This window comes from Triturus cristatus, chromosome 7, assembly GCF_964204655.1.
Source record: "Triturus cristatus chromosome 7, aTriCri1.1, whole genome shotgun sequence".
Lineage (NCBI taxonomy): Eukaryota > Metazoa > Chordata > Amphibia > Caudata > Salamandridae > Triturus > Triturus cristatus.
This window is the reverse complement of record NC_140590.1, coordinates 808,401,213-808,420,912: the sequence shown is the minus strand read 5'-3', so window position 1 is coordinate 808,420,912 and position 19,700 is coordinate 808,401,213. Positions and strand designations below refer to the sequence as shown.

The following is a 19,700-nucleotide window of genomic DNA, read 5'->3' as shown; positions in this document are numbered from 1 at the left end:
GTGGTACACCCTGAGACAGGGGAATGCTCTTGGAGCCATATGATTGTTGTGTAAGCTGAAAGCTCCTTGACGAGAGGAACGATGCTAGCCAGTTCAGCACACTGTCTGATGGCACACGTCTCTAGCCTATGTAGGAGCAGTTTGTGGGAGACGGTGTCAAACTCCGCACTGAGATCTAGCAGGATCAGTGCAGCCGTTTGCCCTTCGTCTGCATATTTTCTCAGTTTCAGAGGTCATGAGTAGCGCAGACTCAGTGGAGTGAGCTCTCCTGAAACCTGATTGGGAGGGGTACAATAGGTCATTCCTATTTATGTGCTCTACCAGCTGTTTGTTTGCTACCTTCTCTGCAATTTTAGCCACAAATAGCAATAGTGAGATAGGGCGGAGATTATCCAATATATTTTGATCTAATGAAGGCTTCTTTTTTTAGTGGCTTGACAATGGCCTGCTTCCATTTTGTGGGGACAATGCCGGTTTGGAAGGAGCGTTGGATAAGGTCCGATATGTACAGCATAATTACACTGGCTCCCTCCATTATTATTTTAGGTTGGGCTGGATCAAGCGGGGAACCGGATTTTATACCTTTAGCTAAGGCTGTAAGTTCATCTATTTCCAGAATATCAAAGCCGTCCAGCGTCACCCCTGCAAAAATTTCCTGGCTTCCGTGTGTCAGGCCTATACCCTGTCGTGCTTCTACCGGGAAGGTGTCGTATATTTTTGTCCATTTGTTCGCAAAGAACTCTGCTACCTTGTTACAGCTCTCAGTAGAGGCGATCGAGTCGTCTCTAGCTATGTGTGTTCTGAGGGACGCAAGTATGGTAAACATTTCTTTGGAGGAGTTACTGCTCCTTCAATTCTTTCAGTATAGAAAGTACTTCTGGATTTTTTAATAAGTGTGTGATATTGTTTTAGTTCCTTTTTGTAATCTTCTTTCGCCCTACTGCAATACTCCTTCCTCCATACTCGTTCAAACGATTTACATTTTTGTTTAGTCATCTTCAGTTCATCATTGAACCAAAGTGCCATTTCCTTTTATCTCTTAGGGGTTCTAGTACTCCATGGTGCTGTCATATCTAGTGCCTCTGTGATCCAAGTTTCCAGATTAGTGTTGGCTTGATTGATGTCTGTATCTAGCATAGGTTTTTCTCCCAACAACGCCTGGGTGAAGGAAGTAGCGTTAAAATTATTCAATTTCCTAGTAGTAATCTCCTTGTTCTGCTGTTTCTGCCTCCTTCTGTGGGAGGGTATTGTAAACTGGACAAGATAGTGGTCAGATCATGGAACTGGCCAGGGTATATCAACCTTTATCTCCATGATATTGGAGAAAATGGGATCCAGAGTGTGCCCCCCTTGGTGCGTAGGTGACTTCACTTTTTGTTCTAAGTTAAAAGTCAGAAGTTCCTTACATATATTATTAGCATCTTTGTTCTGTTTATCGTCAAAATGTATGTTCAGGTCACCTAGTACCAGAAAGTTTTTATATCGGAGAGCTGGGTGTACTATCATTTCTTCTAGGCTTGTAATAAAATTAGCTGATGGACCTGGAGGGCGGTAAATTAGTAGGCCAGCTATCGTGTTATCTTCCGTAGCTGCTAGTGTAAATAAGAAGGCCTCGCAGTCTACTAAATCCATTCCTATAATCTTACATTTCAGTGTAGACTTGTAGATTATGGCAATACCGCCGCCTCTCTGACCGTCACGGTCCTGCCTTTCTATCCTATATTCGTCAGGTATTGTGTCCAGGACATCTGGGGTGGAGCACTCATTGAGCCAGGTCTCGGTCAGGAAAAGAGCATCCAGTGCTTGCTCCCTGAAGAGGTCGTGGATCTCGTATTTGTTTAGCTAGTGACCTACAGTTTAATGCTGCTAGGTGTAGTTTCCCCTCCTCGCTATGATTTATTTTAAGTTACGCTCATGTTACAGTGATTGCATTTCATTTCATTTCTATCTACATGTATGGTATGTTTGCATAGTATGTCGATCGGCATTCAAGCAGTCTTCTCACCATCGCTGGAGATGCATGGAAGTGTCTTCATCAGGTATCTGAAGAACATTCACCTGAAGAAGTAAACACTGAACAAAGATGTCATGAGAGAATCAGCAGTTGCCTAGATTGCCCTCCACGCTTGTTTCAGTAAAGTGTGTTTGTACTCACATCCTTCTTTGATATTGTACTGCTTGCTGTTCTGATTGAAGCATGTGACTATGAAAAATTCTATGCTGTTCTCCGGCCTGCATATCTTTCACAGGTTTAAGACATCAGCAGTGCTTAATATTTTTTTTTAAATAAGTGACAGGGCCCTTGTCAGGAGGCCAGTGCAGCTTGCACCACCCATAGCCACTGCCAGAACCAACACAACTAACCATCACACTCCTTGTTGTATTACATTTAATACTATTCCAATCCCCCAAATCTATGAGAATGGCTTGGGCAACAGGTATTAGTAATTTGTTGTGCATATTTAATTAAACTGCAGTTTTTGTGTTCATCTCTAATTTATGCAATCAGCGCCACCTTGTGCCGTGTTGACAAGTAAGTGCCTGGGGGAGAGCACCAGAAACCACAGGTTCAAATTAAGCATTGGACACATTTTTCTTTTTTTTTTTTTTTTTGCGGACACATTTGCACTCCATCCTTACTCACAAATGTTTTGAAATATTAGCTGTAGTGGTCTAAAAGGAGAGTAAATAGTCAGTACTTTGACCTCACTAGTTAGTTTGGGCAGTCTTCAGTAAGTTGAATGTGCTACTAAAACATTTTTTATGTTGATGTTTACTCCTGTGTTTAAAACTACTGGTACCTCCTCACTGGGAATGATTCAAGCATGTAGCTCTGCGAAATACACCAACCTTGCCTTGTTGAGATAGGTAAGTAACATATTTAATCTGAAACCCACTATAAACTTGCTTTGTGCCAAGGGGAAGAACTCTCTAGATTTTCCTCCTTCTGCAGCTCTGCCTAATGCATTTTTGTTTCTGAAGGTATAGTTGCAAATGTAAAGTTTGCACCAAAGTTACTTATTTTCTTACTTTCACAGCTTGGGGCAATGTCTTGGAGCTTCGCATTAACAGTGGCGGGAAACTTCCTAATTTTGGTTTTGTGGTATTTGATGATTCGGAACCGGTTCAGAAAATCCTGGGCAGCAGGGTGAGTTATGCGTACAGTAAAACCTGAGCCTTGAATTTCCTGCAGCTTGTTTTTTGATTAATAACCTGTCGGAGTGCTGAACAAAACATTTGATATTGTAGTTTTATTTTATAAATGTGCACTGACCACGTGTAATCTAGTCTTTGTTGAGCTGTCTTAGCACTGCATTTGAGCGCAGTCTGTTAATTCTTATCTTTTTTTACAAAAACCTCAATTGTCTTTTGGCAAATAGGCACCTTGATGATCCACACTTAGTCGTTTCCAGCTGTTATTCCACAAGGATGTACATGGAAAATTACTTCATGACAGTGTAGTAGGATACCTGATGTTTTATAGCTTTGGACACAGAGGACAGCTAGATTCCACACTGGGAGATCGCAGCGTGATTGCCCTGTTCATCCTAAAGTACTGTATAGCCTGATTTTAGATATTCATTGATAATCTTGTAAACAATACAAAAGATAAACACCTGTGTTATGAAAAGTGCTTTTTGACTAAATGCTTTTAAAGAAAATCCTATGTTCGAGGCATGTGTGCTGGAGGTACACATGCTTTGCATACTCCTGCTATCTAGTGTTTGGTCAGGATGTTTGCAAGTTGTTTTCCTTCAATTACGTTTTTTCCAGTTACAAGGTAAGGAGACTCCTCCTTTCGGTGATAGTGCACAGGGCATCAACTCTATTGTTGAATTGTTTTCTTTGCGCCATGAGTTCGGATGTGGTTTGCGGTGCCCCAGTGTGAGACCTTTCTTCGAGATCCTTTCAGTTTGCAACCCACTGAACCCTTGTCTATATTGTTTCGATTGAGTTTCCCATTCTCCGCATGTCAAAAATCGAAAACTTCCTAGTTTGATTGCTTAAACTCCAACCGCAGCCTTCAGCCATTTCCACTAACTTCCAATCAATGAAAACTTTGAGTAATCTGCTGATGGAACAGACTCCGTTCCAATTCTGCCCCCAGAACCACTCTAAATATCCGCACACTGATCTTCACAAGGTCTGTAACCTGTGCCTCTCCAAGGAGAACAATGAAGAAGACTGTGACGTCTATTGCTCATTTCGATCTAAAAAGACCCTGTGGGACTGTCTGGCTCGAAGAGAAATGCAGCAGCATAGTATCGAAGACACCCATGATATCTTCAGAGACGATATTGAACAGGAAGAAATGGAAGCATCCTTAGTGGAAGAGGCCTTCTCTGTACAGTACTCCAATTCTGAATGGAGATCGAACTGGAATCCCTGGATGTCCCAGCCGGTCAAGTTGCCGTGAGTACCAAAACCCCTTTGGCTACAAAGCCCGCTTCCACCAAATAAAAAGGCTTCTTGGCCACCGCTGTCATTCAGCCGTGGTAGGCACCAAGACTCTGCTTCGAATCCCCCGCCCTCCGGCTCTGCACCGAAAGCGCAAGTGAAGCATTCCGGCTCTGGCTTTGGTGCCTAAAACTTTGGTTCAAGGACAAGAAGGAAAAATCGGCTCCATACCGAAAATGTCTGCTCTGAAACTGAAAGATGCTCCTTAAAAGCCTCGAGCCAATTCTGGAAACCATGCAAGAAAAGCTGGATCCAAAACATAAGAAAATGTAAAATCCATACACTGGACATATTTCAACAAACCTGTGATACCATCCTCCAAAAGGAAGATACCTACCTCACAGGACACAAGATAAAAAAATCCGCTGAAAAAGGACATGGCTACTAGGCTTCTCACCTCATTCCTTGTATCCTTCCATCATCTTAACCAGTACCTTTAATACCAAGTTAAGACTCTCTAGACATTACACCACAGAGTTCTCCTCATGCAGATCTTGATGCTGGGGATTGCTCTGATGACTAACCACCACCAGATCCATGGGATGAGGATATAGATCCTCCAACAGACACAGATTCAGATGTATACCCTTCAAAAACTTCCCCTCCTGATGACAACACATCATATCAGGAGTTAACTGCCAGGGTAGCCACATATCACTATACATAAGGAATCTTTAGAAGTGTTTTTATTTGAAAGATTGGGGACCACACATTACACAGTCGTTCTCAATGTTAAAAGGCATGATGCGCCATGCGGAATACATTTTTAAAGACCCAGTATGTGCATGTATCATAACACCCAGGGTTGTATGTGTATATATATATATATATATATATATGTATGTATATATATATATATTCACTGAAAAAACCATAGGTTTCACACATGTTATAGTTAGCTGGACATTTTACTGATAAAAAACCAATGAAATTCCCCCGTTATAGTTACTGTAGGCAACTATAACTCACGCGACCGCAATCCTCTGCTGATGCTAATACTGTATTTAGACACTTATTTGCTCATGTCTTCTTCCATTAAATTTTAGCTATACATATATTACAAATATTTTTTTTTCATAAAGACACATATGTCATCAGCAGAGGATTACGGTCGCGTGAGTTATAGTTGCCTACAGTAACTATAACGGGGGAATTTCATTGGTTTTTTATCAGTAAAATGTCCAGCTAACTATAACATGTGTGAAACCTATGGTTTTTTCAGTGAATTTGCAAGGTTTTTTAAATGCTAATTCCTAACTATAACGTGTGTGAAACCTTGTAGGTACCACTAAAAAAATGACTTCATAAACACAACAGCTCTTTTTAGAGCTCCCTAATATCTAAACTCTTAAATCTGCTTTTCATTTATTTTTTTTTATTTTTTTTACCGTACGCTTACCGTAAGCTTACCGTACGCGTACCCCGTGATTTTTTTTAAAATCAATAAATGTTTTTTTTGTACTTTTCTGTCCTTCTTTGACCCCCTTACAAATGTTAGGGGGTCTGTAACTCTCCTCATTGCCCCCTTTCCTTGTTTTCACTCTTTTTTTTCAGAGTGAAATACACAAAATGGCGGCCGCCGCTTCTTGGTTTCGACCGATTCGAATGTTTACTAAGATCTAAGAGCCAATCAGAATCGCGCTCGCGCACGCCACCGTACGCTTACCGTAAGCGTACGGTAAGCGTACCGTAAGCGGGCTCAGATATATATATTGATTTAAAGGCTATTTTCTCAGAATCTACTGAACAGATTTACACCAAACCTACAAAAGGCACTTCCTTGACCTAGGGACTACCTCTCTGCCAAATTTTGAGTAATTCTGTTCAGCCATTCGGGCTGTAGCTCGTTCTAAAGGTCCTATGGAAAAATGCATGGGAAAAACGCGTTTTGGGACCCCCCTTTTATCTCAGCCCCCGCTTGATGAATCCCCCCGAGACTTTCAGGGTAGGAGCGGAGCATAGCGCCCCACCTATTTTGAGAAATTCGCGAGGATTCGTCGACCGGCGCCAAAGTTATTCAAAATAGAATGTTGAGGTTTTCCTATGGAAACGTGGTCCTAACTATAACTACCTACTGGCGACCGCCAGTAGGTAATATATATATATATATATATATATATATATATATATATATATATATATATATATATATATATATATATATATATATATATATATATATATATATATATATATATACATACATACATACATACATACATACATACATACATACATACATACATACATACATACATACATACATACATACATACATACATACATACATACATACATACATACATACATACATACATACATACATACATACATACATACATACATACATACATACATACATATACAAACCCCCCCACTTTAGACTCCTTGGTTGTGTCCAATGCTTGTAAAAGAGCAAACCTCAGGCGAAGCACCATCTCCAAAATTAATAGATGCCTCAGGCAAGAGAGTGGCTGCACAACAAGCCAATCATTGGCACATAGCCAACACAAGGTTTTTTGGCTAGGTATGATAGGGCCCACTGGGAAGAAATAGAGGAGGCACTCCAATACTTCCCAGAGGAGCATAGGAAAAAGGGCAGGAACTAGTACTGGAGGGGAAAACTAATGTTCGAGGCATATGAGCTGCAGATTATACACTGTGCATAGATCGCCATCTGGTGTTGGGCCCGGATGTTTGCAGTTTGTTTTTCCTCTTGGAAAGTCTTTGGGAGTCACGAGGTCGGTGACTCCTCCTCTGGTTAGTATTGCGCATGGGCTTCGGCTCCATCCTCAGATTGTATTTTTCCGCCATCGGGCTCGGATGTAAAACTTCGCGCTCCGGTTCCGAACTTCCCAGTTCACCAATCGACGCATAAATCCTCGCTCATCGAGCTTCTTCAAAGACATAAATCATCTTATTCATCTTCTCTTCGGCACTTCTTCGATTCCGGTCGTCGACGGCAGCCTTCGGGCCTATTCCGGCTCCGGTCTCGGCTGATGGAAAGAACTCCCTTCAAGAAGGGCCCTCGATGTGGGTCCAAGTTTCCCCGCACCGATCTCCATGAGGTGTGCAACCTCTGCCTCTCCCCACAACACGAGGCCCGAGACTGTCCCGCCTGCAAGTCTTTTCGCTCAAAAAAGACCTTTAGAGATCGACGGGCTAGACGCAACATGGCGCACTCCTCGACCTCCGCTCCAGTCAACATCTTCGGGGACGACGTCGAAGCTCCGGGACAGCAGGACATCGAACAGGAAGACGACTACCTCGTCAGCGCTTCCGAGGCCGACGACTCAGATGTGAAGGACATCACCACGGCGCAGCGGGTCGGGAGTACAATTCCCCCACCCCCGCCGATCCCGAAAAAGGCTTCGGTCACACCTTCGCCTCCGGGCCTAGGCAAGACCTGCTTCTGACACCCCACCTCTGGGCCCGGTAAAGAAGCTTTCTAAGCCTTCCGGAAGCTCGGGCTCGAGTCAGCCGGCCACCGGTGCCGACAAACACTCTTCGGCACCGAAGAAAATATCGGCCTCCACACCAAACCCGGCACCGAAATCTTCGGTGCCGAAACCTGCTCCGGTGCCGACCAAACATCATAAGACCCTCGGCACCGACACTCCCATGCCGAGACCCCCTTCGGCACCGACCAAAAAACCGGAGGTTCCCAGGAAGCACGGCTTCGACAAACCTAAGAAGCAGTCGGGCCCCGAAACAGTAGGCGCCGACCGATCAACCGGTGTCACAGGAGCTCTTCACGCCGGATCCTTTGCAGAAAACACTCGCCAAGGATCCAAAGACCGGACACTTGACATTGTCTTCCAAAAAGAGACACTTGGACAAGCCGGCTCCACCTCCAAAGAGAAAGGACATTGCCACCTCTCCTTTCAGGGTGCCTTCCCCTCCTCCTTTACCTCCTCCACCCTCTCCACCTCCACATCGTTCCCCCCACCTTGTCCCCTGTCCCGGACGATTTGGGGGACCCTTACTTGGATCCAGCAGATGTGCCACAAGATCCCACCCCTACTGGATCCCCAGACCCATGGGATGATTATAACAATCCGGACATCCCAGATGTCCCACAGGATGACCTTTATCCATCTAGGCCATCCCCTCCTGAAGATTCCTTGGGTTTTCACCACTTGTTACAAAGGGCGGCACACTACCACGGGGTGGAGTTGCATACCGACCCAGTGGAGGAGGACTTCCTCCTAGACACCTTCGATGATACACATAGGTCCACTGCCATTCTACCTATGTTAAAGGGCGTAATTAAACATGCCCCTGAGGTTTTTAAAGACCCAGTCAGGGCCAGGGTCCTAAACCCTCGAATAGAAAAGAAGTACAAAGCCGCTCCTACAGACCCTTCTTACATTAAGGGCCCTGCACCATTAGATTCCCTAGTGGTATCCACAGCCAAGAAGCGCTCAAATTCTCAGGCGTCAGGCGAAGCGCCCCCACCTGACAGAGTCCAAGCTCCTAGATGCGTCAGGGAAGCGCACTGCGTCACAAGCGGCCAATATATGGCGTATTGCCAATACGCAAGCACTGTTGGCACGATACGACAGGGCGCATTATGATGAGCTAGAGACCATCATGCACCATCTCCCTGAAAAGTACAAGACTAGGGCTAATGAACTTATTCAAGAGGGAAAAACAATAACCAATAACTCGATACGATGTGCCCTAGATGCGGCAGATACAGCCTCCAGGGCCATAAACACCAGTGTCCTCCTCCGTCGCCATGCCTGGCTCAGGGTTTCAGGGTTTAAACCAGAGGTTCAAGCCTCTATACTAAATCACCCATTCGACCAATATCATCTATTTGGTCCTAAAGTAGATGAAGCCCTGGAAAAAATGAAAAAAGATAGTCACGGCGAAATCTATGGGAGCCCTACAAACACAGACTCCCAGGCGGTCCTTTCGCCGTTCTCCCTTTCGGGGCACGGGCAGAGGCTACTCATCGGACAGTGCATCCACGTCCTATAAATCCCCTCTCAGTCTACCTTTACAAAAGGTTATTGTAGGAAGGTGGATATCTGACTATGGTTACCCCCAACTTTTTGCCTAGTGTCTAGCTGGTTTTTCGACTTAGTTGGCCTGAGATCCTGCCATTCAGGGTCTCCGGCTGTCTGCTCTCTCTGTAAAATGGACTCCATGTACCCTAGGTACATAACCAATTGGTAAGGATCACCTTATTGGACCCTGTACAGTGTACCCTAGGTACCCAGGGCATAGGTGTACCCTAGGCCTCCCAGGGGCTGCAGCATGTATTATGCCACCCCTGGTCTGGCCTTCCAATCAGACACAACTGGCTGATCACTCAGCTGGGGCAAGGTCGTGTAATCACCCCTTGCTTAGATATAGTATGCCTATATCTACCCTTATATATAGACACATGTGTACCTATCAGTCACTCCTATGGCAGGCCTTAACAATCCTGGAGGCAGAGTGCTTGGTAACATGTGAGATGGTGCTCTAGCATGAGCTGAGCCTGTCTGCAGCTTTCGGAACCAAGTCCTTATAGCTGTTCTATGATATAGCCTACCATATACTCTTAAAGTGCCTTATAATCTTAAACGGTTATGGTAACTATGGTTTGGCTTTATCAAAACATGTCGTGTAAGGTGTCTAACACTTTGGAATAATACCCCCATACCATTTCTGGTGATGAGGATATTATTCCTCCCTTCTAGAGGGAGAGACATGTTAAAATCCTACTTTGCTGTTTAACTCTAACCAAAGCCTCAGCATCACAAAATGGATGCTGCTGCCACAGACACAAGTCTGACCTCCTGCTGCTGGGAGTGATCCCAGCCAGGGAGGCCTGGACAATAGGTTTCCTGCTTGGGGAGGTGCTAGCACCTCCCCAGACAGCCTTTAGTGTATTGGGGCAGGGTGGGCTGAAAGGAATGAGACATGCCTGGGGCACACAAGGTGTTCCTTGCATAGTCCAGTTCAAACCGGTGCTGGGGCACTCCAGCCCCAGCTCTGGCGCGAAACTGGACAAAGGGAAGTGGGTGTAACCACCCCCCTCCCAGGTCCCACCCATAAGGCGTGACCTAGCAGGTATCCCAGCCCCCCAGATTAGTATAAGAGTGGGAGTTGGGCCTCAAGACTTTAGATTATCCTGAACCTGCAAAACTGAACAGAAACTCTGGACCTTCGACATTCGACGAAAGAAGAAGACTGAAGAATCTCCCTTGTAGCCAAGGAGTGGCTACCCTGTGCAAACAGGCACCATCAAGAGACTACCCTTTGCTTTGCGACCGTTCTACGAGGAACCGACTGCAGAGCCCGACCAGAGCCTTGACTTCCAGACTTCTCCGACCCTCATCCACATCTGTAGCAGAGCTGAGATCCGTGGAGGCGACGAGCGACGTGGGACCGGCTACCTGGGAAAAGTGGCTAGTAACTTACAGCGCAGCTTCTGAGGTACCCTCGAAGTTGTGCACCGGGGATTGAGAAGCCCCAACCCCAAGCACCATCTGCACCGAAGATCAGCCCCCCACACTCCACGAGTCCTGCGTGGGGCCCTTCAGCATTTTCCTGCTTGCCGCGTCTGTCCGGTTGCTTGCCCGCTGGCTAGTGGCCTCTGTGACGACGCACCCTGAAATCTTCTGCGCTGGTTTGGCTCCTCCAGACTGGCTCCCGCTTCTCTGCAAAGAAGAAGCACCCCAGACCTTCCTGGTCTGCACCAGAAGCAAGTCCTTTGTTCTTCGTGGGTTCCGCTTGCCAAGGCTTGGTGAGTCCTAGTCCAACTTCGACGCCGCCGACAGCAAGAGCCTTCGTGGGACAGCTCGCCTCCTGGTCGTCCTCGACGCTTCCTGGTCCTCCTGGCTGCAGCGACAAGCTTCACCTTCACCTGCAACTCTTCACGACATCGCCTGGTTCCTTCCTGGTTCCACGTGGTCACTGGCTAGTGACCTTGACTCTGTCCCTTCTGCTTGCAGGTTTCTTCCCTTCTTGATCCCAGCCTTGGGATCCACCGGACACTCTCCCCTGACTGCCTGTCAGCATCTTTCTTCAGGCATCCATAGGAGTCGACGACGAAAACGACGCATCTTCACCCCTATGCACCCGCAGCCTGTGGGCTAGGTAACTTGGGTACTCCGGTGCTCATCAGGATAGTGACTATCCTAGTGTCTAGTTTTCAAGTCTCAACTTCCTAGCTACTCCGGAAGTGTCCTAAATCTACCGTTTCCTAAACTGTATTATTGCTATTGACTTTTACGCATTACGCGTGAGTGTTTCCACTCTGCACACGAATCCCGTGGGCCTCCCACTTCCTAACTAACGCTAGTGTAGTGTAGCCCCAGCGATTCCCTAGGCCTAGGCCTATTCTATTTCCGTGGCAGTGGTTCTTATACCACTTACTTAGTATATGGTTTGCGTGGCCCCTAGGGCCTAACTGTATTACTTACCTGTGTGACTTACTGTATGCATTAATAAGACTGTGTTGTACTTACCTCTAATCTCATAAAGAGTGCTGAGGGTTTGCTTAGAATAAATACACTTTATTTTATATATATATCTGTTGTGGTGTCCTTTCATTTGGTATTCAAGGGATTATATATGGTATCACAGCTGGCTTCACATGCCATTCAGAGTTTAGCCTAAGACTGCTCTTGTCCATGCTACCACTAGGATAGCTGGTCTATAAGGTTGACTTTACAACCAATCACCATAAGGGTATTTGGACTGATACAAGGTGTTCACTATAACTAGTGACATCATACATCAGGCCAACTTCTCACAGTTATCAAAGAGGCGAATACAGAGGCAATAATAATAAGAGCAGAGGCAAAACAAATACCGCCCGCTCTGCCACACCTCCTGCCCAATGACTTTTCCCCCGCTCCCTCCAGACCATTCCACTCCGGTCGGAGGCAGACTACGACATTTCCTTCACGTCTGGGAGACAATCACCTCAGACAAATGGGTGAAACAAATTATTCAGTCAGGGTATTGCCTAGAATTAACATCTACACCCCCCCAACATTCCACCCAGGCACCGCCCTATGTCGCAAGAACATACTGCACTACTGACACAAGAGGTGATCTCCCGCCTCCAAAAAGGAGCAATAGAGCAGGTCCCCATAAATCAACGAAATTTAGGGGTCTACTCCCTGTACTTTCTAATTCCAAAGACAGACGAGACCCTAAGACCTATCTTAGATCTCAGACCTCTAAACACTTACATTCATTTGGACCATTTTCACATGGTAACCCTCCAACAGGTTCTTCCACTTCTCTCCCAGAACGACTTTCTCACCACTCTGGACTTGAAAGACGCGTACTTTCACATCCCAGTACACCAATCTCACAGAAAGTACCTCAGGTTTGTGGTAGACAGACAACACTACCAGTTCAAGGTGCTCCCGTTCGGGGTAACAACAGCACCAAGGGTGTTCACCAAGTGCCTGGCAGTAGTGGCTGCACATCTCAGAAGACAGCACATTCACGTCTTCCCCTATCTGGACGATTGGCTCATAAAAGCCATGTCCTACCAACAGTGTGTGCACCATACCGCTGCTACAGTCCAACTACTTCACCAGCTAGGCTTCACGGTGAACCATCAAAAATCCCACCTGGTACCATCAAACACAAAACAATATCTCGGTGCCACCATAAACACCTCAAAGGCCATAGCCTATCTCAATCCTGCCAGGATTGCAAAAATACAGGCGCTGCGTCAAAAATTCCTATCCCAACACTCTCTCCCAGCAAGAGTGTTTATGCAGCTCATAGGGATGATGGCCTCTTGCATCTTTATAGTGCCACATGCAAGACTCCAAATGCGCCCACTCCAAGAGTGTTTGGCGCGCCAGTGGAACCAGGCCCAGGGGCAACTGACACATCTGGTGTTGGTAGACTGTCGCACCCATCGCTCTCTGCAGTGGTGGAACACCACAAACCTTTCCAGAGGTCGACCGTTCCTGGACCCGGTCCCACAAATAGTCCTAACGGCAGATGCATCGCTCTCCGGCTGGGGAGCTCATCTGTTACATCTCACAGCACAGGGCACATGGACGCCGCAACAGAAGTTACTCCACATAAACCATCTGGGGTTACTGGCGATCTTCCTCGCCCTAAAATCCTTCCAGGCGCAGATTTCAGGCAAGGCAGTCCTCATTCGCACAGACAACATGACTGCCATGTACTACATTCAAAAACAGGGGGGCACACACTCTCCACAGTTCTCTGTTAGCACAGAGCATATGGAGATGGGCAATTCCACAAAAGATTTTTCTCCTAGCCCAACACGTCCCAGGAGTACAAAACACCGTGGCAGATCTGCTGAGCAGACAGACACAGCAGATCCACGAGTGGGAACTTCACCCACAGGTTCTTCACCCGTTCTTTCAGAAGTGGGCGCATCCACACATAGACCTATTCGCCACCCACGAAAACAAAAAATTGAATATAGTCCTCACACGGTTAATGGGACCCCCTTTCGAACCATTACATAAGTGCGAGCTGCAATTCCTCACATGGAAGACAGCTCTTCTAGTGGCCATCACTTCCCTCAGAAGGGTTAGTGAAATACAAGCACTCACTATACAGGAACCTTTTCTTCAGATGCATCACAACAAGGTTGTACTCCGCACCAATCCCAAATTTCTACCCAAAGTCATTTCTCCATTCCATCTAAACCAGTCGGTAGAATTACCAGTCTTTTTCTCGCAACCCCAAACAGTTGCAGAAAGAGCCCTACACACACTGGATGTCAAAAGGACTTTACTTTACTACATCCAGAGAACACAACCTTTCAGAAAAACCAAACCGCTATTTGTTTCCTTCTCCCCACCACACAAAGGCAACCCTATTTCCAAATCAGGGATAGCTAGGTGGATTGTAAAATGCATACAGATTTGCTACCACAAAGAAAAACGAACGCTATTGGTTCCCCCTAAAGCCCACTCTACAAGGAAGATAGGGGCTTCTATGGCTTTCCTAGGGAACATACCACTAGATGACATCTGCAAAGCAGCGACATGGTCAACACCACACACCTTCACAAAACATTGTGTCGATGTGCAAACCAATCAACAAGCTAGTGTGGGCCAAGCTGTACTAAAAACACTGTTTCAGACAACTGCAACGGATGCCGGTGGTCGCCGCTAGGGTTGGGTACTGCTATATAATCTATGCACAGTGTATAATCTGCAGCTCATATGCCTCGAACGGAATATGCTACTTACCAGTATGCATCTGTTCTTGGCATGTAGAGCTGCAGATCTATACACGCCCACCCGCCTCCCCGGCTACCTGTATCCGTTCCAGTCTTATCTTATTTAGATACAATACACATGGGTTTCTTTACTGTTACTACTACGCTCCATCTTTCCCTGCTGGCGAAAAACAATCTGAGGATGGAGCCGAAGCCCATGCGCAATACTAACCAGAGGAGGAGTCACCGACCTCGTGACTCCCAAAGACTTTCCAAGAGGAAAAACAAACTGCAAACATCCGGGCCCAACACCAGATGGCGATCTATGCACAGTGTATAGATCTGCAGCTCTACATGCCAAGAACAGATGCATACTGGTAAGTAGCATATTCCTTTCAACTCCTCCAGCAGGTGTGCACTGGACACTGCTGATACTGCAGCCAGAGGAGTTAACACCAGTATTCTTCTCAGCCTCCTTTCGCCGTTCTTTTTATAGGGGAAGCTCAAAACGTACCCCTGCAGATGCTAACGTATCTTCCTATAAGAGTCATACTCCATCCTCCCCCTCTAGAGGATTCTGCAAGGGTGGTTATAGAGGAAAGCATTTCAAAGGGTGAGGTAGCGGTACACCAACACACACCGCTCTTTCTCCCAACAAGCTGTGACATAATACCATTCCCCTTGGTCATCATACACCTGTCTGGAAAAGACTGCAACAATGCCTTGCCATTTGGCAATCGGTACCGTCAGACAAATGGGTGTTGGACATTATCCAACATGGTTATTGCCTGGAACTCACAAGCAATCCTCCCAATATTCCACCTTGCATTCACAAGCTCTCTCAGGAGCACCAACAACTGTTCAAATAAGAGCTACAAGCTCTTTTAACAAAAGGAGCTATAGAACCAGTTCCAGTTCAACACCAAGTGTCGGGGGTTTACTCACTTTACTTCCTAATCCCCCAAAAAGACGGTTCTCTGCGGCCAATCTTAGATCTAAAGCCATTAAACTTACACATACTATCAGAACATTTCCATATGGTCACACTTCAACAGGTGCTTCTGCTCTTATAGCAAGGCATCTTTGTCAACCGTGGAATTTAAGGATGCATACGTTCATGTCCCTAGTATTCAACCAGCACATCGCAAATATCTCAGGTTTGTGATGGCAGGAAATATCTATCAATTAAAAGTACTCCCATTCGGAGTCACTGCTGCACCCATCGTATTCACAAAATGTTTAGCAGTGATAGCAGCTCATCTAAGAAGATGACAAATTCATGTCTTCCCATATCTAGACTATTGGCTCACCAAAACCAACACACACCACAAGTGTTTACAACACACTTAGATTACCATAATTCAGCTGGGAATAATAGTCTCTCTTTATTATACAGTTAATTAAAACCATAACATACATTGCATTGATACTTAAAACAGGGATTAAAGTTTAAAAGCACATTATAAAGGCAAGCAGTAAATGATTAATAACCGTTCCCAAGCAGCATTTCTGGTTGATGGCAAGAATGTCAAAGTTGGCCATTTAGAGCCAGAAGGAAAGTGTGGAGTGCAAAAGGCAATAGCAGAATGTCCCAGAGTTTATTACAGTTGCCAATACCTAGCTTTCAGCAAAGTCCATTTGTACAATGGCAATATAAGAAGGAACTTGAGATTGCTTCAACAGCTCTTAGTGAGCTACCTCTGCGAGTGCGTTGTTAGACCCTGCAAGCAGATCCGATTTGACCCCCTGGACCCAGTCATGTTCTTTGACTATTTCTTAGTGTTGAGCTGTGTGCAGTGTGGTTAAAATAATGTTAATAAACTTCCCAGCCCTTGCTAGAACCTGAGCGGAATTGTTGCTGAAACACAAATCGGATGCTTCCCTGCAATGCCTCAGCAGCTTGTCCTGATAGACTGGGAACAATAGTCGACGGCGGTCATGAGCAAGGTGGAGACAACAGCATAGCAGATGTAACCAAGACTCATCTGGGTAATTACAAAGCCTACAAGTTAGCTGTCCATTCCTCCGAGCCCAAAGCGGAAGGGCTAACAGCCTCATATAAATGATTTTGTTGGGAGTCTGTGGTTGAAGGGAGTAATTAAGGTATGGTTGGGGTTTCCCCTTGATATACGAGGCGTCCAGGGCTTAAGTCAGTGCACAGAAATCCCATCTTCAACCCACACAGCTACAGCCCTATGCAGGAGCTATGCTAAAAACTCAGACTGGTTTAGCCTATCCCAATGCAGCCAGGATTCACAATTTTCAAATACTGCTACTATTCCAAAGCGATCATTATCGAACAGTCAGAACTTTCATGCAACTCCTTGGCATGATGGCATCATGCATTGCCATAGTGCCTCATGCAAGATTAAACCTGCGTCCTCTACAAGAATGCTTAGCACGTCAATGGAATCCATCACAGTATAAGCTAAAAGATCTAGTGTTGATAGACAGCCACATCCAGCGCTCTCTGCAGTATTGGAACACAAAAAAAACTTACAAGATGGCAGCCCTTTATCAACCCTGTTCCACAGATAGTGCTCACAGCGGAGACTCATCCCTCACGGGGTGGGGTGCCCATGTACAACAGTTCAGGGTCTCTGGGACACCAAACACAAACCTCTCCACATCAACTACCTAGTGCTCCTAGCTGTTCACCTAGCGCTAAAAGCATTTCTACCTCGCCTGATAGGAAAAGTTGTCGTAGTCCGGACAGACAATATGATGGCTATGTTCTATGTACAAAAACAGGGGGGGGGGGGGGGTACACACAACGCTCTCTACAGTTGTCGTGCTTCCCTAACCATTTGGCTTTGGGCAATACATCACAATATCCAATTGCTGACAGAAGACCTTCCAGGGACAGACAACAAATTTGCTGACGACCTAAGCAGGATTGCAACGAGTCCATGATTGAGGACTCCACCCCCAAATCCTCCTCCCATACTTCCACAAATGGGGGTTTCCACAAATAGATCTCTTTCCAACAGCAGAATTTTAAATACCCAAACTTTTCCTCCAGGTTCCCACACCCTCTATCTAAAGGCAATGCCCTGTGGATAAATTGGTCAGGGATATTTGCTTAAGCTTTCCCGCCTCTCCCTCTTCTTCCATTGCTGGTTCGGAAACTCGGGCAAACCTCTCTTACCCTTATTCTAGTGGCTTCCAAATGGGCTTCTCTGCCATGGTTAACCACACTACTAGAACTCTCAGTAAGTCCACACCAGAACCTTCACCTCAACTCAAACCTTCGCACCGAGAACCATGGAGAAATCAGACCTTCAAACCCTAAGGAGTTCAACCTAGTAATTTGGCTCCTGAAGTCAGTTTGGATACCTAAATCTACCACCAGATTGCATGACGATTCTTAAGGAAGCAAGGAAACCTACCACTAGAGCATACTATGCAGCTAAGTGGAAAATGTTTATTTATATTGTAATAACCAGACATCTGAAAGAAACAGTTAGTTATAGATTCCTTACCTTAAAATTACCCCCAGGCGTCAGACTGGATCCGGAACGTTTTCCGTCAGCAGTACCCCTGCACGTCGGTGTGAGAAGTTGGCCTGGTATATGCTGTCCACTAGTTATAGTGGGCACCCTGTACCAGTCCAAACAACCCCTTATTGGTTTTAGGTTAAAGACAACCTTTATTGAAAGCTATCCTAGTGGTAGCTATGGAGAGCAGCCTTCAGGCTAAGTCTTGAAGGAATGTAATGTTCGAGGCATATGAGCTGCAGATCACACACTGAGGATAAGATCGCCATCTGGTGTTGGGCTCGGATGATTGCAGGTTGTTGTTGTCTTCGGAAGAAGTCTTTGGTCACGAGATTGGTGACTCCTCCCCTGGACAACAGTGCGCATGGGCATCCACTCCATCGTCAGATTGTTTTTTTCCGCCATTGGGTTCGGATGAACTTTTCTCCGCTCCAGCAGAAAACTTACAGCAATCGATTTAACTCTTCAATCTTCATTCCATCGACATCGAAATCAACTCGGACCGGTTCCGGAAGCGGCTGATGGACAGGACACCCTTCAAAAAATGCCCCCAGTGTGGAGCGAAGTTCCCCCACAGTGACCACCACGAGGTTTGTAACCTCTGCCTGTCGCCGGAACACAACGAATCGACCTGTCCAGCTTGTGCCGCTTTCCGTTCCAAGAAGACCCTCCGGGACCGAAGAGCTCGACGCCATATTATGGCCAAACCAGCTCCAGAACCGGAGGACATCTTTGCTCAGGATGTTCCTGAAGATGACACCGAAGATCTCGATCGTATCCGAGGCCGACTATTCCGATGACCTCATCACTCCAGGGCAGCGTGTGAGTACCACCCCCCCCTGCCCCTGCCCCATCCAAAAAGACATTGGTCAAGACTCCGCCAGCTGGGCCCAGTCGCGACCGGAAATCCTCTTCAGAAGCCCCGCCCTCGGGCCCGGCTCCGAAGACATCTAAGCCTGTAGGTGGCTCGGGCTCGAGCAAACCTCATGTTATTGTACCTATAACACCTTCGGCACCGAAAACTCCACTGTCGGCACCGAAACAGGCTTCAAGACCGAAATCTCCTTCGGCACCGAAACGTTCCTCGGCACCGAAGTCTCCACCAGCGCCGAAACGTTCTTCGACATCGATGCCTAAAAGTCCCTCGGCACCGAAGCTTCCATCGGCACCGAAGCTTCCATCGGCACCGAAGCTTCCATCGGCACCGAAGCTTCCATCGGCACCGAAGCTTCCATCGGCACCGAAGCTTCCATCGGCACCGAAGAATACGTCCACACCGAAGCTTCCATCGGCACCGAAGAATACGTCCACACCGAAAAAAGTTCATAAAGACCCGAAACGGTCATCACCGCCACCTCCTTCGGAGCCGGATGAACTTTTTCGCCCAGATCCTACTCAAAAGCGGATCTACATCAATCCCGAAACCGGACATGTGACTGCCGTCCCATACAAGAAACGGAAGCTGGACATCACACCACCTCCAGCTCCCATACGGAAGAAGGACTGTGCTACTTCACCACTTCGTCCTTCCTCTCCTGTATTACCTCCTAACCCGTCCCCCCCTCCTCCTCCTC

The 19,700-nt window shown here is 46.4% G+C and overlaps 1 protein-coding gene across 5 annotated transcripts in view; it reads left to right on the top strand.

Annotated features, from left to right (window-relative positions):
• The window catches only part of G3BP1 (G3BP stress granule assembly factor 1), a 524,543-nt gene that overhangs the window by 420,353 nt on the left and 84,490 nt on the right, over positions 1-19,700 (top strand). For all 5 annotated transcript variants that reach the window (XM_085617666.1, XM_085617664.1, XM_085617662.1 and 2 more), the window contains one exon: positions 3,039-3,148. In XM_085617666.1, the coding sequence (XP_085473792.1) occupies positions 3,039-3,148 (110 nt within the window). The remainder of the gene's footprint in view (positions 1-3,038; positions 3,149-19,700) is intronic.